Source organism: Danio aesculapii, chromosome 19 (genome assembly GCF_903798145.1).
Source record: "Danio aesculapii chromosome 19, fDanAes4.1, whole genome shotgun sequence".
NCBI classification, from domain to species: Eukaryota; Metazoa; Chordata; class Actinopteri; order Cypriniformes; family Danionidae; genus Danio; species Danio aesculapii.
The window spans coordinates 11,203,977-11,222,079 of NC_079453.1; the positions used below are offsets into that span (position 1 = coordinate 11,203,977).

General features: G+C 34.0%; 1 protein-coding gene across 1 annotated transcript; it reads left to right on the plus strand.

Moving 5' to 3' along the window:
- The first annotated feature begins 356 nt into the window (after nucleotides 1–356).
- On the plus strand, nucleotides 357–15,763 carry ndufv1 (NADH:ubiquinone oxidoreductase core subunit V1). Its single transcript, XM_056479813.1, has 11 exons — nucleotides 357–437; nucleotides 2,804–2,974; nucleotides 3,056–3,138; nucleotides 4,572–4,742; nucleotides 5,553–5,736; nucleotides 7,527–7,716; nucleotides 9,105–9,317; nucleotides 9,582–9,748; nucleotides 11,590–11,671; nucleotides 12,319–12,464; nucleotides 14,233–15,763. The coding sequence occupies exons 2-11, from the start codon at nucleotides 2,810–2,812 to the stop codon at nucleotides 14,308–14,310; spliced, it is 1,479 nt and encodes a 492-aa protein (XP_056335788.1). The 5' UTR covers nucleotides 357–437; nucleotides 2,804–2,809; the 3' UTR covers nucleotides 14,311–15,763.
- The last annotated feature ends 2,340 nt before the right edge of the window (nucleotides 15,764–18,103 follow it).

Sequence of the window (18,103 nt, forward strand, 5' to 3'; positions counted from 1 at the left end):
TTTTATGACATTAACAAAGTCTTTTTTCCCGAATATGCTTTGAATTAAGATTTATAGCTGTGTTTTCATACTTCCCTTATATATGTTTGAGTAAATAGTGAAAGAACTGCACTGTAATTATTCAACAAAACCATTTGTACTAGACAAGTGTCAAATTAATTAGATTTTTTTTCTCTGAACCCTATGTGAATTCACAAAAATGCAGAAAGTCTAAAAGTGTTTTCATGCTTATTACACGATGGTATATATGGCTCATTTGGCTTTATTCTAACAGACATATTATTCAGTTGATTATTTGAATCACATTTTTATTTTGTTTTTATTGTGAGCAACAGCGCCTCCGCGCACAAACAGGCCGCCGCTGTTATTACATCCGGGTCGGTCACTATATTCCTTCCGCTGTTATTTCATAACGCTGATCCAGGGAGATCACGAAGGTAAGCAGCGGTTCGGCTTTCTCTTATTGCTGTTTTAATTTTTCGACATTTTGCTCCTGTAGTTTGACGTTAATCAGTGTAATATGTCACGGCAGATTATAAAGTAACTAAGCGTTGTTCAATGCCGCAGTCCCTCAAATGTCATGAGCGTAAATATGGAGGTCACTGCGGGACGAGTCCATTTTAACGAGTAAACTTGTATCTTGCTGAAGGAGTTAAACCTAATTAGTTCGTTTATGCAGTAATGTTTAATTTTAAAGTTGTGTTTGAACTAAATGTTGTGTGTTTATGGCTGCTGCTGAGCTAAGTGTTGGTCATTTGTAGTGTTGAGTACGTTAGTTAACTGTTCATGACATTTGTTGACGTTTTGATTGTTATTTTTTATTTATGGATTGTTATAATTTTGAAATTCAAAAAGCTTATGTTGTGAAGTAATTTAATATGATTGTCTTATCTAGATGTTTAACGCTTTCTCTGGTTGTCTATGTGTAAAGCTGCAAAAATAAAAGTAACCATTTTAGTGTGTTTGAGTTTTAAAAAAATGTTCTGCGAACTAATAATGACATTTCTTTATATTGTAAAACAAAAAAAATCTTTTTAGAGCACAAAATGAAAGTTTGAGATGATAACAAAAGCATGCCATGTTTTCAGACATGTTTATATGCCTTTCTAGACAACACAATTTAAATAGTTTAACCAGAAAAGTTAAGAAAGCAATATTTATTGGGAAAACACAGACCTTTTAATTTATGACAAATGAAACATTTACTTATTTTGACCAGTTGTCTGCTCAAAAAATTTGGTTTATTTTTTTCAGTTACTTATTTAGTTAATAATTAACTGTAACTGTAAGTAACTGATAATAATTGATGATTTGGTTTTTTGTCATTTACTTATTTTGACCAGTTAAGCTAAATAAAAATACACTGTTAATAATTATTAATAATGATTATATATACATGTATACAGTTGAAGTCAGGATTATCAGCCCCCTTTGAATTTATATATATATATATATATATATATATATATATATATATATATCCCAAATGATCTTTAACAGAGCAAGGACATTTTCACAGCATGTCTAATAATAATTTTTTTTTCTGGAGGAAGTCTTATTTGCTTTATTCTGGCTAGAATAAAAGCAGTTTTAAAATTTTTTTAAAAAACATTTTAAGGACAAAATTATTAGCCCTTTTAAGCCAACTTTTTTTCGATAGTCTACAGAACAAATCATCGTTATACAATAACTTGCCTTATTACCCAAACCTGCCTAGTTAACCTAATTAACCTAGTTAAGCCTTTAAATGTCACTTAATGCTGTATAGTGTAAGTGTCTTGAAAAATATATTGTAAAATATTATTTACTGTCATCATGGCAAAGATAAAATAAATCAGTTATTAGAAATGAGTTAATAAAACTATTATGTTTAGAAATGTGTTAAAAAAAATTTTCTCCTTTAAACAGAAATCAGGGAAAAAAATAAACAGGGGGGCTAATAATTCTGACTTCAACTGTATGTCTCCCAGCATTAAACAATTTCATTTTTTAATCCATTCAGCCCGTCTCTGGGTCTGACAAGAGCACTTTTAGCTTAGCTTAGCATAAAACATTGAATCGTATTAGACCATTAGCATCTTGCTCAAAAAACTCAAAAGGTTCAATAATTTTCTATTTAAAGCTTGACTCTACTGTAGTTACATGTGTACTCGAAAATAACATAAAGACATACAGAAAATATTTTTTTTTCTATGCTCATATGTTTAGAAACTATACTTTCATTACAGCGTAATAATCACAGAACTTTGCTGTTGTATTATGGCTGCAGCAGATGCAATGACATTACACTGCGTTTTTACCTGGCTGAGGACTATTTTGAGCTGTGTAATATCATTGTGCCTGCTGCAGTCATGGAATAGCAGCAAAGTTCCTTGATTATTACACCTGAATGAAACTTGTTCATTTTCCATCAGTCTTTAAATAGGACAGTTATCCATACTATTTGTTCATTTACATTAAGTCAAATTAGCAGATGCTTTTTATCCAAAGCAACTTACAATTGAGGAGGCATTCAGCGATTCAACAAGAAGAGCTTCATCAAGAATCTTGCTTCATTCTTGAGCAAGATGCTAATGGTCCAATCTGATTCAATGATCTAAGCTAAGCTAAAAGTGCCTCCGCCAGACACGAAGATCGTCTGAATCAATTAAAAAAAATAGTGAACCTCGACTGTTTTTGTCGAAGGGAGAAGCATAATGAGCCTATTTAAAAAAAATAATGGAGTGTTATTTTAAATGGTAATGCTTTCTACAGTTTTGTTTCTGAGGGATGCTCACTGTTCCGTTTCATCCCTGTTTTCCAGATAAGGATGTTGTCGTGTCTCGGCTCTCCAGCTCTTAGTCGGGTTCTGAGCAGCGGGGTGTCCCGTGCTCCTGTGGCTGTGGCTGTAGCTGGAGCCTCACGCAGCTCTGTGTCCTCCACCTCTGCTCCACACTGCAGGACTCTGCTCCGCTACAGCAGCACAGCTCAACAGGTGAAGCACTCTGATCCACTCGCTGCATCACTAATCATTAGTGCACAACAACAATAATCAGTGTGTTTGTGTGTCATACAGGAAACACCCAAGAAGACCAAATTTGGGCCTCTTGCCGACCAGGACAGAATATTCACTAACCTGTATGGACGCCATGATTGGAGGTAGAATCTATTTAACTGTATTATGAATTATATGTAAAACTGAGGGCTGATTTGAGTATTTTCTAATTATTATAAGCATTAGAGAAATTATACACACTTTTCTTTTTCTTTCTGGATGGTGTCTACAAGATTTATTTAAATAAATGTGTGACTTGTGTGTTTGTTTGTTTGTTTTTTTGCTTAATTTATTCATATCACATCCATTCATCCAGGCTTCAGTTTCACTTGATCCTTCATAAATTGTTGTAATCTGCTGATTTTATGCTTGGTTATTAATAAAGGTTCAGTAATATCAGTTTTGAAAATAGAAATCCACCAGAGGAATAATAATTTTTTTTTACTATTACTCTTTTCACTGTATTTTCCATCTAACCAATCTTATTTATTAAACACTTTTTATTGTTGTCTTTTTATTAGATGATTAAAAAACCTGGAACATAACAAGACTTTAGTTTTTGAAGGCTTCTTAAAACAGGGTGTCCGCGGGGTCTTAAAAAGTATTAAAAGTTGATAAATCAATTATGAAAAAAAAATTAAAAACCTTAAGTCAAATAGTCTACAGAACAAACCATCAATATACAATAACTTGCCTAATTACCCTAACCTGCCTAATTTACCTAATTAAACCTTTAAATGTCACTTTAAGCTGTATAGAAGTGTCTTAAAAATATCTAGTCAAATATTATTTACTGTCATCAGGGATAAAAGATAAAATAAATCAGTTTTTAAAAATGAGTTATTAAAACTATTATGTTTAGAAATGTGCTGAAAAAATCTTTTCTCCGTTAAACAGAAATTGGGGGGAAAAAATAAACAGGAAGCTAATAATTAAGGGGGGCTAATAATTCTGACTTCAACTGTATATATGTGTGTGTGTATATATATATATATATATATATATATATATATATATATATATATATATATATATATATATATATGTATATGTATGTGTATATATATATATATATATATATATATATATATATATGTATATATGTATATGTACGTGTGTATATATATATTGTTTTATTTATTAAATGTATCCTTCAAAGCAACAGAATTAGAATCAAATTTAGTTTGACCACTTTTATAGATTTTAATAAGCACCGATTAAAATAACATTAATGTTTCATTTTTAACTTAAATATATTTATTTTTCTGAATTACAGTGTACAATTTCACTCATATTTTGACATTTTATTGTCACGAAAGTTATTTAAAATACTATACACCTTAAATGCATATTCTATGTTTACTATGTATATAAAAATCTATTTTCTTTTTTTTTTTTTTGCTTGATGGGACATCTTTTCTTTGACTTGTATTTATACATAAGGTACATGTTTATAGTACACAATGAAGCATTATAAAAAGTATTATTGTTGGAATAGTGGCTGTGTTTAATCTGCTGAATGGTGTCTGTATTTTAGACTGAAGGGTGCCCTGAGGAGAGGTGACTGGTACAAGACCAAGGAGATTCTGGATAAAGGAGTGGACTGGATCCTGAATGAGATTAAGACCTCCGGGCTGCGGGGAAGAGGAGGTGCTGGATTCCCAACAGGGATGAAGTGGAGCTTCATGAACAAGCCCAGTGACGGCAGGTACGTTTTCACCACCACAACTCAACAATTAACAGTTCAGGTTCATACCAGGACTGTCAAAAATGTCCATATTGTGTCCAAGTTTTATAAGATTAAAGATGAAATGCAAGAGTCAATTGAAAAGTCAATAATCGTGGGTTATTATACTGACTGTTTTTTTCTGTGCTATGGCATTAATTTATTTCATTAATTCTCTGGATTTCTATTATCAAACATAGTATTGAGAATCAATAGGTTAAGAATTCCAGTATCATGACAACATTCATTCATACATATGGCATGACCCTTTAGTGACTTACTCTTTTTGGCTTGAGACTTCCGGTCTCATTCACTTACATTGATATTTAGACATTAAAAACAGCTTGTTATGCTGCTTGATGTTGCAAACTGGTATTTTCTTATGATATTATTCTACTTTTTATGTAGAAGTCATGAACACACTTGTTTGTAAAGCAAGTAGTTTTCTGCCATTTATTATTACTAGTTGTTTCTCCTATAGGCCAGTGTTACCCAACCCTGTTCCTGAAGGCACACCAACAGTCCACATTTTCAACCTCTCCCTAATCAAACACACCTGAATCAACTCAGCAGAGGATCAGAAGAGACTCCAACACCTGAAGTTAATGGGTCAGATAAGGGAGACATTGAAAATGTGTACTGTTGTTGTGCCTCCAGAAACAGGGTTGGGAAACACTGCTATAGGCCACTGAATTAAACTATCACAAAATCAAGCACACTTCCGCACTGCAGAATAAGGTCAGTAGGCAGATGTGAAAGCTTAGCCCCCGCTAATACTCTGTTTCCTCTCAGGCCTAAATATCTGGTGGTAAATGCTGACGAAGGAGAGCCTGGGACATGTAAGGACAGAGAGATCATGCGTAATGATCCCCACAAGCTGATCGAGGGCTGCCTGGTCGCCGGCAGGGCCATGGGAGCTCGAGCTGCCTACATCTACATCCGCGGAGAGTTTTACAATGAGTCCTCCAACCTGCAGGTAAGGAGGCAGAAAACGAGCCCAGACGAAAATAAGATCTTTATTTATTGATTAATTTATTTACATCTTCATTACTATGCGTATTGCTGCATGCTTGCATAACAGTTTTATTAAACATGTACATTCATTAACACAAAGATTGTGGATACTTTAGATATTTAAAATAAGAAAAATAATGCTTTTAAATTGTGACAGATAACCGATATTGGAGGCCGAGAGCCGATATATCGGCCGATAAATGTGTTATATTTTCATATTTTTTTGCATGATTGCAAACATAAAAGGTAAACAACTGATTTTATTTTAAAACCTTAGCCTCAGAACTGATGTTTGAACTTCTATTAATCAACTATTCATATTTTTGGCCAACTTTCTTTTTATAAAAAAAACAAACAAAAACAGCATTAATAAAACATTAACCAAAATAAAAATACCAGTAAAATAATAAAGCAGTGGTGGGCAGAAAGCACTTGAAGTGGTTTAACCAGTGGGAAAAATACTTTTAAATTATTTATCGGCTTAAAGATATTGGCCTAATTTTGTTATTGGAGTGACCACGATTACATTAAAAATGGTATTTATATTTTTAATGGTATTAAATTGAGGTGCTCAAAAACAGTTAGACCCTACAATAAATTCAACCAAACCTAATATTTTTGTGTCCTCCTTGTTTCTTGTTTATGCTCATTTTTGCATCACCACCATTAATTATTTTGAAATGGCTTAAATTTTGACATCGAATTATCTAATGTAGAATAAATAGGAAGTATTCATTTAAAAGAGAGACGAATCTGTCTCATAGAAATGTATTCAGGGTGTCCGCAGGGTCTTAAAAACTCTTAATTAATATCAAAAACAAATGTTTAGGTTCTAAAAGGTCTTAAATTTACTTGAATGTTGTGTTGTAGGGCTTAAATCATTTTAAACAGGTCTTAATGTCCTCTGTCTATGTAAAGTTACCTCCATAAAACTTGGTGTAATTATCTTCCTTATAATAAGATTTGTTAAGAAGTTCCCCATGTATTTTAGACAGACCGTTGTGCATAAATTTAGTTTATTATATAGTCTTTTAAATTGTAAATATTTTAACTAGATGTTGCTTGTTTTGACACTTTAAAAATTTGTGGTTAAGTAATAACAAAATTAAAATTGTTTCGATGAGGCAAGTCAAAATCATTGGCACAACCGTGCCATTAGAAAATCCTTAGCATTTAGCTCTGTATAAGTCAGAAATTTCATTTATAATAGTATTTTAACAACCTTAAATGGTATTAAATTTGATGCTATCAGGCTGTACTCATTTATGCTGGCCAGTATTTTTTGTTCTTTTGAAGACTTAAAATGTTGTCACGTCCACTTATTTTAAGCAATGCTTATTAATGAGTTACTTCGCTCAAAAATTAAAATGTATTCACTGTGTTTGCCTGAGAAAATAAAAAATGGCATATTTTACTTATTGTTGTCAACCATTATTGCAATTAATTGTGAGTCAAATCTCCAGTGTAATTCCCATATAAATGTGGCTGATTGTGCTACACCATAGGTCTCAAACTGGAATCCTGGACGGCCGCAGCTCTGCTCAGTTTTGCTTCAACCCTAATCAAACACAGCTGATTTAGCTCATTAAGGTGTTCAAGACTACTACAGACAAATAAGCGGGTGAAGTAGTTGGAAGTGGTTGGAGCTAAACTGTGCAGAGCTGTGGCTCTTCAGGATTTGAGTTTGAGACCACTGATCTACACTGTAGTTGATTTGTATTGAACTCTTGTGGTTCTGTGTGTTTCTCTCAGGTGGCCATTAATGAGGCTTATGCAGCCGGGCTGATCGGTAAAAATGCGTGTGGCTCCGGTTATGATTTTGACGTGTTTGTGATGCGTGGAGCGGGAGCTTATATCTGTGGCGAGGAGACTGCTCTGATCGAGTCCATCGAGGGGAAACAGGGAAAACCTCGTCTCAAACCCCCTTTCCCTGCTGATGTGGGTAAGTCAATAACCATTATATTCAATTCAATTCATTCATTCATTTTCTTTTCGGCTTAGTCCCTTTATTAATCTCAGGTCGCCACAGCGGAATGAACCGCCAACTTATCCAGCACATGTTTTAAGCAGCGGATGCCCTTCCAGCTGCAACCCATCTCTGGGAAACATCTATACACATTCATTCACAGTCATACACTATGGACAATTTAGCCTACCCAATTCACCTGTAGCACATGTCTTTAGACTGTGGGGGAAACCGGAGCACCCGGAGGAACCCCACACGAAGGCAGGGAGAACATGCAAACTCCACACAGAAACGCCATCTGACCCAGCCAAGGCTCGAACCAGCGACCTTCTTGCTGTGAGGCAACAGCATTACCTACTGCGCCACTTCGTCGCCATATTCAATTCAATTCAAGTGTATTTGTATAGCACTTCTTACAAAAATTATTGTTTCAAAGCAGCTTTACAAAAGGCATATATAAATATATATATATATATATATATATATATATATATATATATATATATATATATATATAAACATGGTTAACTTGCAGTTTTATTTATTTTTAACAATGGGGAGTTATGTTATTTTATTGATTTATTTATTTTTTTTAATTTTGGGTTTATTTATAACCCAGATTTTGGGTTGTAGTTTATTAGTTTATTTATATAGGAGATCTTTTAGGTATGTGTATTTAATAGAATTTTTCGGTATTTTAATTTATATTAAGGTCTTTGTATAGTAGATTTTTGTTTTTCTCATCATTGACCTGATATAAATAGTTTAAAGTTTTATGTCATCATATTTGTATGTCCTTGTTCATTTTTCAACGTTGATACGATACCTTATAAAACATTGATATTTGATACCATTTTCGATACAGTGGGGAACAAATTCAGCAACATTAATATGCAAATGAAGTAAAAAGGGGAAAATAGCTGGAGTATTTAATGGAATTTTGAACATTTCTTCATTTAATTTATATTAAGGTCTTAATGTATAGTAGTTTTTTCAGCGTAATTGATCTGTTATAAATAGTTTCGGGTTTTATGTCATCATAATTGTATTTGTCCTTGTGTTGTAGTGTTGTTGCGATACTGGAATTCCCAACTTCGATACGATAACTTGAAAAATATCGATATTCGATACCATTTTGGATACTGTGGGGAATAAATTCTGCAACATTAATAGTATGCAAATGAAGTAAAAAGGGAAAAAACTAACTAAAACCATAATACTAACTTAAACTAAACTGTGCAGCTCTACTGGAATGATAATATTTCACTTTATTTTTATGTTTTTCTTATTTGTTCAAGTGACCTGATTTAAATGTGTATTTTATTTATTCGATCAGTTATTAATATGACATGTTCTTGTTGCAGGCGTGTTTGGCTGTCCCACGACTGTTGCTAATGTTGAGACCGTAGCGGTGGCACCAACCATCTGCCGTCGTGGTGGCACATGGTTTGCAGGTTTTGGCCGAGAAAGAAACTCCGGCACCAAGCTCTTCAACATTTCAGGCCACGTCAACACCCCCTGTACAGTGGAAGAAGAGATGTCCATTCCCCTCAAGGAGCTGATCGAAAGACATGCAGGTACACCTCAGGCCAGCTGCACGTGAGATACCACCTATAGGATACACCCCTTCCTCTCTGATGCACTTCTAAAGTCTTTATATTTGCTTTTATTTTAATTTGCATAACCTCAATCTTTTTATTACTAATTTCAAAGTCACAAATGTTTCTGTAAGCAATTTGTTGCATATCATACTGTTCATGTGACAAATCAAATATGAATTTGACATGGAAATGGTTATTCCTGAGGTGATTATGGAGTCTTAACTGATGGTTTTCATGTAGGTGGTGTCCGGGGTGGTTGGGATAATCTCCTGTGTGTCATTCCCGGAGGATCCTCCACACCACTCATCCCACAACATGTGTGCGACACCGTTCTCATGGATTTCGATGCCCTCATTCAGGCTCAGACTGGTCTCGGCACTGCAGCACTTATTGTCATGGATAAATCGGTGAGTTCATTTGTAAAGTAACATGCTATCGGTTTTGTTTCTGTGACACACTTTAATATTTGACCATCTTTTTTTGTTCACTTAATATGATAGTTTTTATTGAGGTGCACTGATAGGATATTTGGTAACACTTAAATAGGGTGTTCATTAGACTGTCATGAAACCTTTATAATCGTATGAATGAGATTTTATGCATGCTGATAACAACTGTTATTAGGTGTCATTGGTTCAGTTATATTGTTTTAAAATCAAAGATGACATTGTTTGTTATGACAACTTGACATAAACAAATACATCACAACCTGTTTTTGTCTTTGTCATGACAACTTGACATTACCAAGACAAAATAACTTAAATCTGGCATAAACATGAGTATGGAAGCCATAACTAATTATGTCAAAAATAAAGTAAATAAGTCATAAATCTGGCATAAACATGAGTGTCATGAATATTTTTTTCTGATCACGTTTTAGCGGAACAAACTGTATTTGTCATTAAAATGTCTCATTCAAAGTTCCATTACTCTCTCAAATCATTTTTAAGAGCGTCATAATTGTATAAAAACATTTTAATGACATATTCAGCTTGTACAACTATAGTTGAGGTCAAAAACTATATTAATGAAGCTGTAATAAAATTCACGACATTTATAATGATTTAAAAACTATCATGTTTATGACAGGTTTTATTGTCTTGGTAAAGTTGTCATAACAAACACTTAATGATGGTTGGTATAAGCATGCATATAATCTCATTCACGTTCATGACATGTGTTAAGTCATGATTATAAAGATTTCATGACAGTCTTATGAACACCCCGTTCAAGTACCATGTTACCGGCTAGTTTATTAGCCAGTTATTTTAATTACTAGGCTGTATTTAGGCTAGATCCATAAGGCTAGATCCGTGTTTTTTGTTTTTCTGGGATTCTAAAAGTTTCGCACTCATACATGTATCATTTATTGAAATGTCTGATGGAAACTGTAAAACTGGTTTAAAATGGTGTGATATGTATTCTACACCTACAGTATATACGGCACTGTAAACAAACAAACAAACAAACCAAGCTGCAGGATGGTCTAAAATCACAGAAGAATGCAGTGAGGATGTGCATGAAGTCTTTCAGCATGTTTAGTACAGACATAAACACAAGAAGATGGCGAATGCACATATATCTAAAAAATATGTCAGGCGTGAACCTGTTAATGCATCTCCGCTGGTTGTCTAGCTGCTACAGAATTACCACATGGTCTTGCAATAGTGCTAATAAACTATATTATACTACATTATCGTAATTGTTAGTGTTTTTCTTTTTCATTTATTTATGTCTATGTCAGCCCATAGAACTGTACGGTAAAAGGTAAACAAATTACCAACAGCAAAAGCAACTCAGTCCTGTTAATATCACCAGCTTATAAAATCACAGATTTTTACCTCTATGATGCAATTTTCTGCTGTAAATTTTGAATTTTTTTTGCTGAAAACATTTTTTTTTTGTCTTCGTCATTAAAAATGACGTTAATCCATCCACCCATTTTATGCGCATTATGGTGTATCGTGCCAAGATGTGCATAAATTGTGAAAATGAGCATAAAATGCTTATGTGCACAACTGGGTAGGATGGACTTATCTGATAAGAAAAAAATGTGTGAAAAATGTATGTGCCGTTGTTATTCCAGTTTGGAAGTTTTTCGCATCTTTAGATGTAAATATAGCTACTGATGCTGAATAACATACTATCTCTGCTAGACTAAGAATATAATATTTGCATTTTTTTTTTTATCAATAATATGTCTGATAATTTGAGCATGTGATCATTTCATGTTTTTTCCACTTCACAGACTGACGTTATCCGAGCTATCGCCCGTTTGATTGAATTCTACAAGCATGAGAGCTGTGGGCAGTGCACTCCTTGCAGAGAGGGTAAAAATAAATCAGCACTTACAGTTGAAGTCAGAATTATTAGCCCTCCTGAATTATTAGCCCTCCTGAATTATTAGCCCTCCTGAATTATTAGCCCTTCTGAATTATTAGCCCTCCTGTATATTTTTATTTTTGTATATACGGAACAATTTTTTTCAACACATTTCTAAACATAATAGATTTAATAACTCATTTCTAACAACTGATTTCTGTTATCTTTGCTGTGATGTTAGTAAATAATATTTTACAAGATACTAGTATTCAGCTTAAAGTGGCATTCAAAGGCCTAACTAGGTTAGTTAGGGTAATTAGGCAAGTTATTGTATAACGATTGTTTGCTCTGTAGACATTTAAAAAGAAAATTGCTTAAGGGGGCTAATAGTATTGATCTTAAAATGTCTTTAAAAAAATTAAAACCTGCTTTTATTCTAGCTGAAATAAAACAAATAAGACTTTCTCCAGAAGAAAAAATATTATAGGAAATACTGTGTAAAATTCCTTGCTCTCCTAAACATAATTTAAGAAATATTATATAAAAACAAAAATCACAGGAGAGGGCTAATCATTTTGACTTCAACCATATATGAATAAACGTGTTCACATGCACGATCTACTACATGTCAGTCATTGTGTGGTGTGGCTCTTAGGAGTGGACTGGATGAACAAGATGATGTGGCGCTTCGTGAAAGGCGACGCGCGGTCAGCAGAGATAGACATGATCTGGGAGATCAGCAAGCAGATTGAGGGACACACCATCTGCGCTTTAGGAGACGGAGCCGCATGGCCTGTTCAGGTGAAACAAATGTCTATTTTTATGTCCTGGGATCCCACGGGTCATGGAATATCATGGAATTTTAAAAGGTTTATTCCAGACGTTGAATGTCAGGACATTATTATATGTTGTTTGTCAGTTATGAAAACTTAATATGAAAAAGATAGTCCTAATTTTTCAGAATTTTGACTTTTATTCATTTGATATCTTAAAAAATGTCTAGATTATTTTTGCCAAAAGCCCCTTCAGGTGTTTTTATAAAGATTTTACACCACAGAATGAGTGTTTATTAATTCTGAACACTATTTAAAAAAATGCTGTGTTCCATATAATTCCTTCTTGTCCCAACACAAATCGATTAAGTTAACTTAATCATTTTTACAAATTTAAATGGATTACACATGAAGCAATTAAATTGTCTCCAAGAAACTTCAATTGGGTTATTTCAACTCATTTTAAGTAGTTTGAACAAGCAGTAAAAGTTATTTTTGAGTGTTGTTTTTGCTAATTATTATTTAATTTCATTTACTTGTCAGTTTTTATTTATTTTGTACTTTATTTTTTTCATTTGTTTTCAATTAAAATGTTTTTTGACCAATAGTTTTACTCTGTTTTAGTTTGTTAAAACAATCTTGGATGACAAAAAACCTAAATGTAAGATTTTTTTCCCCCATATGTTTTTGTTTTATTAAATAATGCCTTTTTTTTCTCATAGTGGCTATTAAAGTCATGCAGAATGATATTCGATTTAAATATCGTAATTAACGTAAATAACACTGTTTGAATATACAGCTGGGAAAATAAGTATTGAAGACATCACCATTTTTCCTAAAGGTACATGAAATTTTCCACAGATATGGGTAACAACCAAAGAAGCATCCATATATGCAAGGAAAACAAATGTAATTAGTTTACAAATTAAGTTGTGTGTAATAAAATGAAATGGCGCAGGGAAAAAGTATTGAACACATGAAGAAAGGGAGGTGTAGAAAGGCAGTGAAAGCCCAGACAGCAGCTGAAATCTTTCAGTAGTTCTTCAGCAACCCTCTGCCCTTCGTCGTTGTAAATGAATATCAGCTGCTTCAGTCTAACATCTACATTATCATAAGGATGAAGATGAAACCAGAGTGGACATTTCAGCAAGACAGTGATCCAAAACACAGGCAAGGAAACTCTCAAATGCTTTCAGAGAAAGAAAATCAAGCTGTGGAATGGCCCAGCCAATCACCTGATATGATTCCAATAGAAAATACAAAATAAAGATCAGATTTGATAGACGAGACGCACAGAACTATCAAGATTTTTACACTCCATTGAAGTCTGTGAAAAACTCACAGCTGAGCAATGCATGTGACTTCATTCTCCATATGAGAGGCGTCTTTAAACTGTCATCACCAAAAAAGCCTATTATATAAGGTATTAAATACATTTCAGTAGTTCAGTACTTTCACTTTGTGTCATTTCATTGTTATAACACAACAAATTTTTCAGATTTTTATGTTTGTATTGTTTTTGTTCAACAGCTCCTTTAGAAATATTATTCCTAGGAAAAAACATGACATGTTCAAAGCTTATTTCCCCCACTGTATCGCTAATGTAGAAGCACAACAACGGCCTGCTTTTTCCATTATTAGATGTCATGCAAATTCAGCGTGTTAGTCAGGAAAAAGTCTTGGAATTTGATATTTGGCTTAAAGTGGGAACGCTCCATGTCATGTTATTATATCTGAATAATTCAAACGTCGCTAAATGCTGCCTTTTAATTAAACGTGCCTTTCTTCCTTGGCAGGGCTTGATCCGTCACTTCCGCCCTTTGATGGAGAGCAGAATCGCAGACTTCCAACAGAAACAGCAGGCACGCGCTTGAAGACTCCACACTGCTCTCACTCACCCTGACGCTTTACAGTACATTTATTTAAGCAAACCAAATTCTCTTGCTCGCTGCTGTGTAAAATGCTCCCATCCACCTTTTCTTTCTTTTACATCCATTAGAAGCAGTCAGAACGTTCAAATATTTTAACAGAGTCTGTCCTGTCGTGGTGATTATACCCGCGATGCATTAAAGAGTGAAAACTGAGCAGATGTATTCATAAACAGTGAGTAAAATGATTATGGTTAATGTAATTATGCTAAATCTCATACTGATGTTGATGCTGTTTTTCTTGATAAGAAAATCGTACACTGTATAAACACTTATTTGTGGAAATAAAGAGCATAGACGTTTAAAAAATGGTGTTCATTAATCGGCGGTTTGAGGGAAATGTTTGGTATTTTGGGTTTGTGTTGAACATTGGTAGACACTTCAAAAAATGTGATTCTTTTTTAGTTTTTGTCTTGTTTCTAGTCAAAATGCTTAATAATTCTTAAATGAAGAAGCATTTTCTAGATGAATAAAAAAAATATAGTCTTGTTTTCAGAAGTTATGTTTCAAAATTGAGTTTTTTTACTTAAAACAAGCAACATAATCTTGTTTTTGATATGAAGTTACCCCGCCGGCTGATTAATTTGATTGTTTGAAGAAAAATACTCACTTAATTTGGACACATCACACTACCTGACAAAAGTCTTGTCGTCAATCCCATTTGTCAGAGGACCAAATAGTAACTTGACTTTTTGATCATTTGGAAAAGTGGCAGAAGGTAGATTTTTCCCATGAGTAATCTGTTGAACTGCATCCCAATCATGACAAATACCGCAGAAGACCTATTGGAACCCACATGCACCCAAGATTCTCATATAAATCAGTCAAGTTTGGTGAAGGAAAAATCATGGTTAGGGGTTACATTTAGTATGGGGGTGTGCGAGAGATCTGCAGAGTGGAAGGCAACATCGTCAACCTGAGGTATCAAGACATTTGTGCTGCCTATTACAATACAAACCACAGGAGAGGGCAAATTCTTCAGCAGGATAGCGCTCCTCTTACTTCAGCCTCCACATCAAAGTTCCTGAAAGCAAAGAATGTCAAGGTGCTGCAGGATTGGCCAGCCCAGTCACCAGAAATGAACATTATTGAGCATGTCTGGGGTGAAATGAAGGAGGATGCATTAAAGATGAATCCAAAGACTCTTGATGAACTCTGGGAGTCCTGCAAGAACACTTTCTTTGCCATTCCAGATGACTTTATTAATAAGTTATTTGAGTCATTGCAAAAACGTATGTATGCAGTCCTCCAAGCTCATAAGAGTCATACACCATATTAACTCTTCTTCCACTGCAGCATGACTTTATATTCTATACTGCATATTATTTCTGTTAAGTGACAAGAATTTTGTCTAAGCAAAGTCAGACCTTACTGTCTTAATTAAATAATTAAAAATCAAGGCATGATCATGCTTTATTTTGGTAAAATAAGCGTAATCTAGAGGCCTTTGCCTTTCATTTAAGCCACTTCTGATGCTGCTAAATGATCAACTAGAAGTCAAGTTATTATTTGTTGTTCCTAAAACTTGGATAGGCGACAAGACTTTTGTCAGATAGTGTATTTCTGAAAACAAGAAAAAACTATTATCTATAAAATGTTTATTGATTTAAGAAGAATTAAATAATTGAGAAAAGAAACAAGACAAAAACTCTGAAGAAAAGCACTTTTGCTGTGTGTTTAAATAAAAGCAGTATAAAAAAGTACAATAAAGCTTAGTTTTTGAGATCTTTGAGCTTATTTTTTTTAGAATCATTCATCACTGCGGTCTTTAATGGTTAAAACAAAATTATATTTTCGTATAAATATTTGTGTACAAACTTCTAGTACTCAGAAGCTAAAGAAGCCAGAATTAAAACTATATATTCAGAAAACTTCACAGACTTATTGAAAATTCCATTAATATAAACATAATGCATATTTTTGAAAACCATTGGAATGACAAATGTGCATGACAAATCAGTAAACCTGGCTGTGTTCATGGAATTCTTTGATGTGTTCATCCCTGGCTGTGTTCATAGAATCCTTTGATGGATTCTATCAGGTTTCTATTGTTGTTTATTTATTTGCTTTTCAGCTAGCCTTAAGCGAATAGATTTCTTGCCATTGAGAAAAGAAATGGTGTGTGTGTGTGTGTGTGTGTCAATCTAAAATTCTTCAGTACTTATAATTGACGTCATTTCTCAGCCAGTGACGTCGCGTTCTAAACGTTCGATCTGCATTCCCATAAATCTCATCAGTTCTCTCTCAATATTGCTGTTTTTACTTGAACAAGGTGAATTCAATACCGACGGTATACGAGCCACGCCAGTCTCACGAAGTCCGCTTCGTGAAGCTTCACTCGGGCCGTCTGTGCTGTAGTTCTTCGCGGTTTGCGTTTGTAAACGCAATATCGCGAAGAATAGTTTGTGTTTGTTGCTCAAATTGTGCCGCCAAGCAATATTTCGGTGTAACCAGCGCCCGGTTTGCTTGTGCATGTTAGGCAGGTTGCTACACGGGGCTTCGAGGACCCTCAGGGAAACACGGGAGGCCGGTAGTGGGACCTGCTGCCAGGGTTACGGTGGGTGTGAGCAGCATGGCCCACTCATCGTCTATTTTAAACTATAGTTTCAAACTTTAGTTTACTATTTTTTAAAATAGAAACATGGTAAGTGTATGCCTGTTTGTTGGAATGTTGTGATGTTCTCTTTTGTTTTTAGCAGAGTTGTCAATCCATCCTCGATTCAGAACAACGGTCAAGAGCACCGCGGTTTATCATGAGCGCACATTATAATAGCTTTTTTTGTTTTCTTTCTGTTCCTAAGTTTATCTTTTAGGTCGTTGTTGTCAAATGATTTTGCAGGTCAAACTAAATAAAATATACTCTTTCTAAACACCTCAATTGGGTTTTTATTTGTCTTAGCCTTCCTGTGAAAAGTTTAATTCTTTTTAAAATATTTCCAGAGGGTGATTACCGGAGAGAAGCAATAGTATCTGCTTGAGCCTTGATGATGCAAGCTGAGACTGCATCTTTCATATTTTGTTTATTTTCTGAAAATTTATATTTTGCAGCCATAGAAGGTTATGAAAAATGATGAAAATATATGGAGTTCATTTGCAAAAGCAGATTACTCATTTTTTTTGTGATTTTCTGGTATTTATGCTGAAATAAAACATGCTTTATGATAATTGGTAAAACTGATGTTTTTTTTTAGTAATGTTACATTTACATTTAAATATCTATCTAATAACAATAATGGCAACAATAATAATATGACTATGTCATTTTTGTAATACAGAAACCTTTTCTTTTGTTCAAAACAGGATTACTGCCACCCAGTGGAATAAACTGACACCTTTAGAAATAAGATGGACCAAGCAGATCCTAACACAAATAAAACCTTAAAATGCAATCGACAAAAATCAGCAATATCCTGAATGCATTGTAAAATTGAGAGGATTTTCTGTAAAATAAGACCATATTTATCAATCTACTTCAATGTATGCACTCTCCCATTCCCAACCACGTGATTGCAAACGACACATGCTTCAACGTGAATGGACCAATTAACGTCGACCAACGCATTTATTTTAACATACACATTAGAAAATTTCTATTTTACAGACTGTGTACCTAGATGTCTGTTATATGTTTATGGCTGTGCATACCACTAGATCGATACATCCATAAACCACACCTGCAATTACTATTTTATTTTACTTGCAACATTAATCTGTGAAACTCAGAATTAAAACATTCTCC

Excerpts from the sequence above, each read along its gene's own strand:
- ndufv1 (XM_056479813.1), top strand. The coding sequence starts at position 2,810 with ATGTTGTCGTGTCTCGGCTCTCCAGCTCTTAGTCGGGTTCTGAGCAGC. Across the intron at positions 3,139-4,571 it reads TATGGACGCCATGATTGGAG|ACTGAAGGGTGCCCTGAGGA; the intron begins GTAGAATCTATT and ends TCTGTATTTTAG. Across the intron at positions 4,743-5,552 it reads AACAAGCCCAGTGACGGCAG|GCCTAAATATCTGGTGGTAA; the intron begins GTACGTTTTCAC and ends GTTTCCTCTCAG.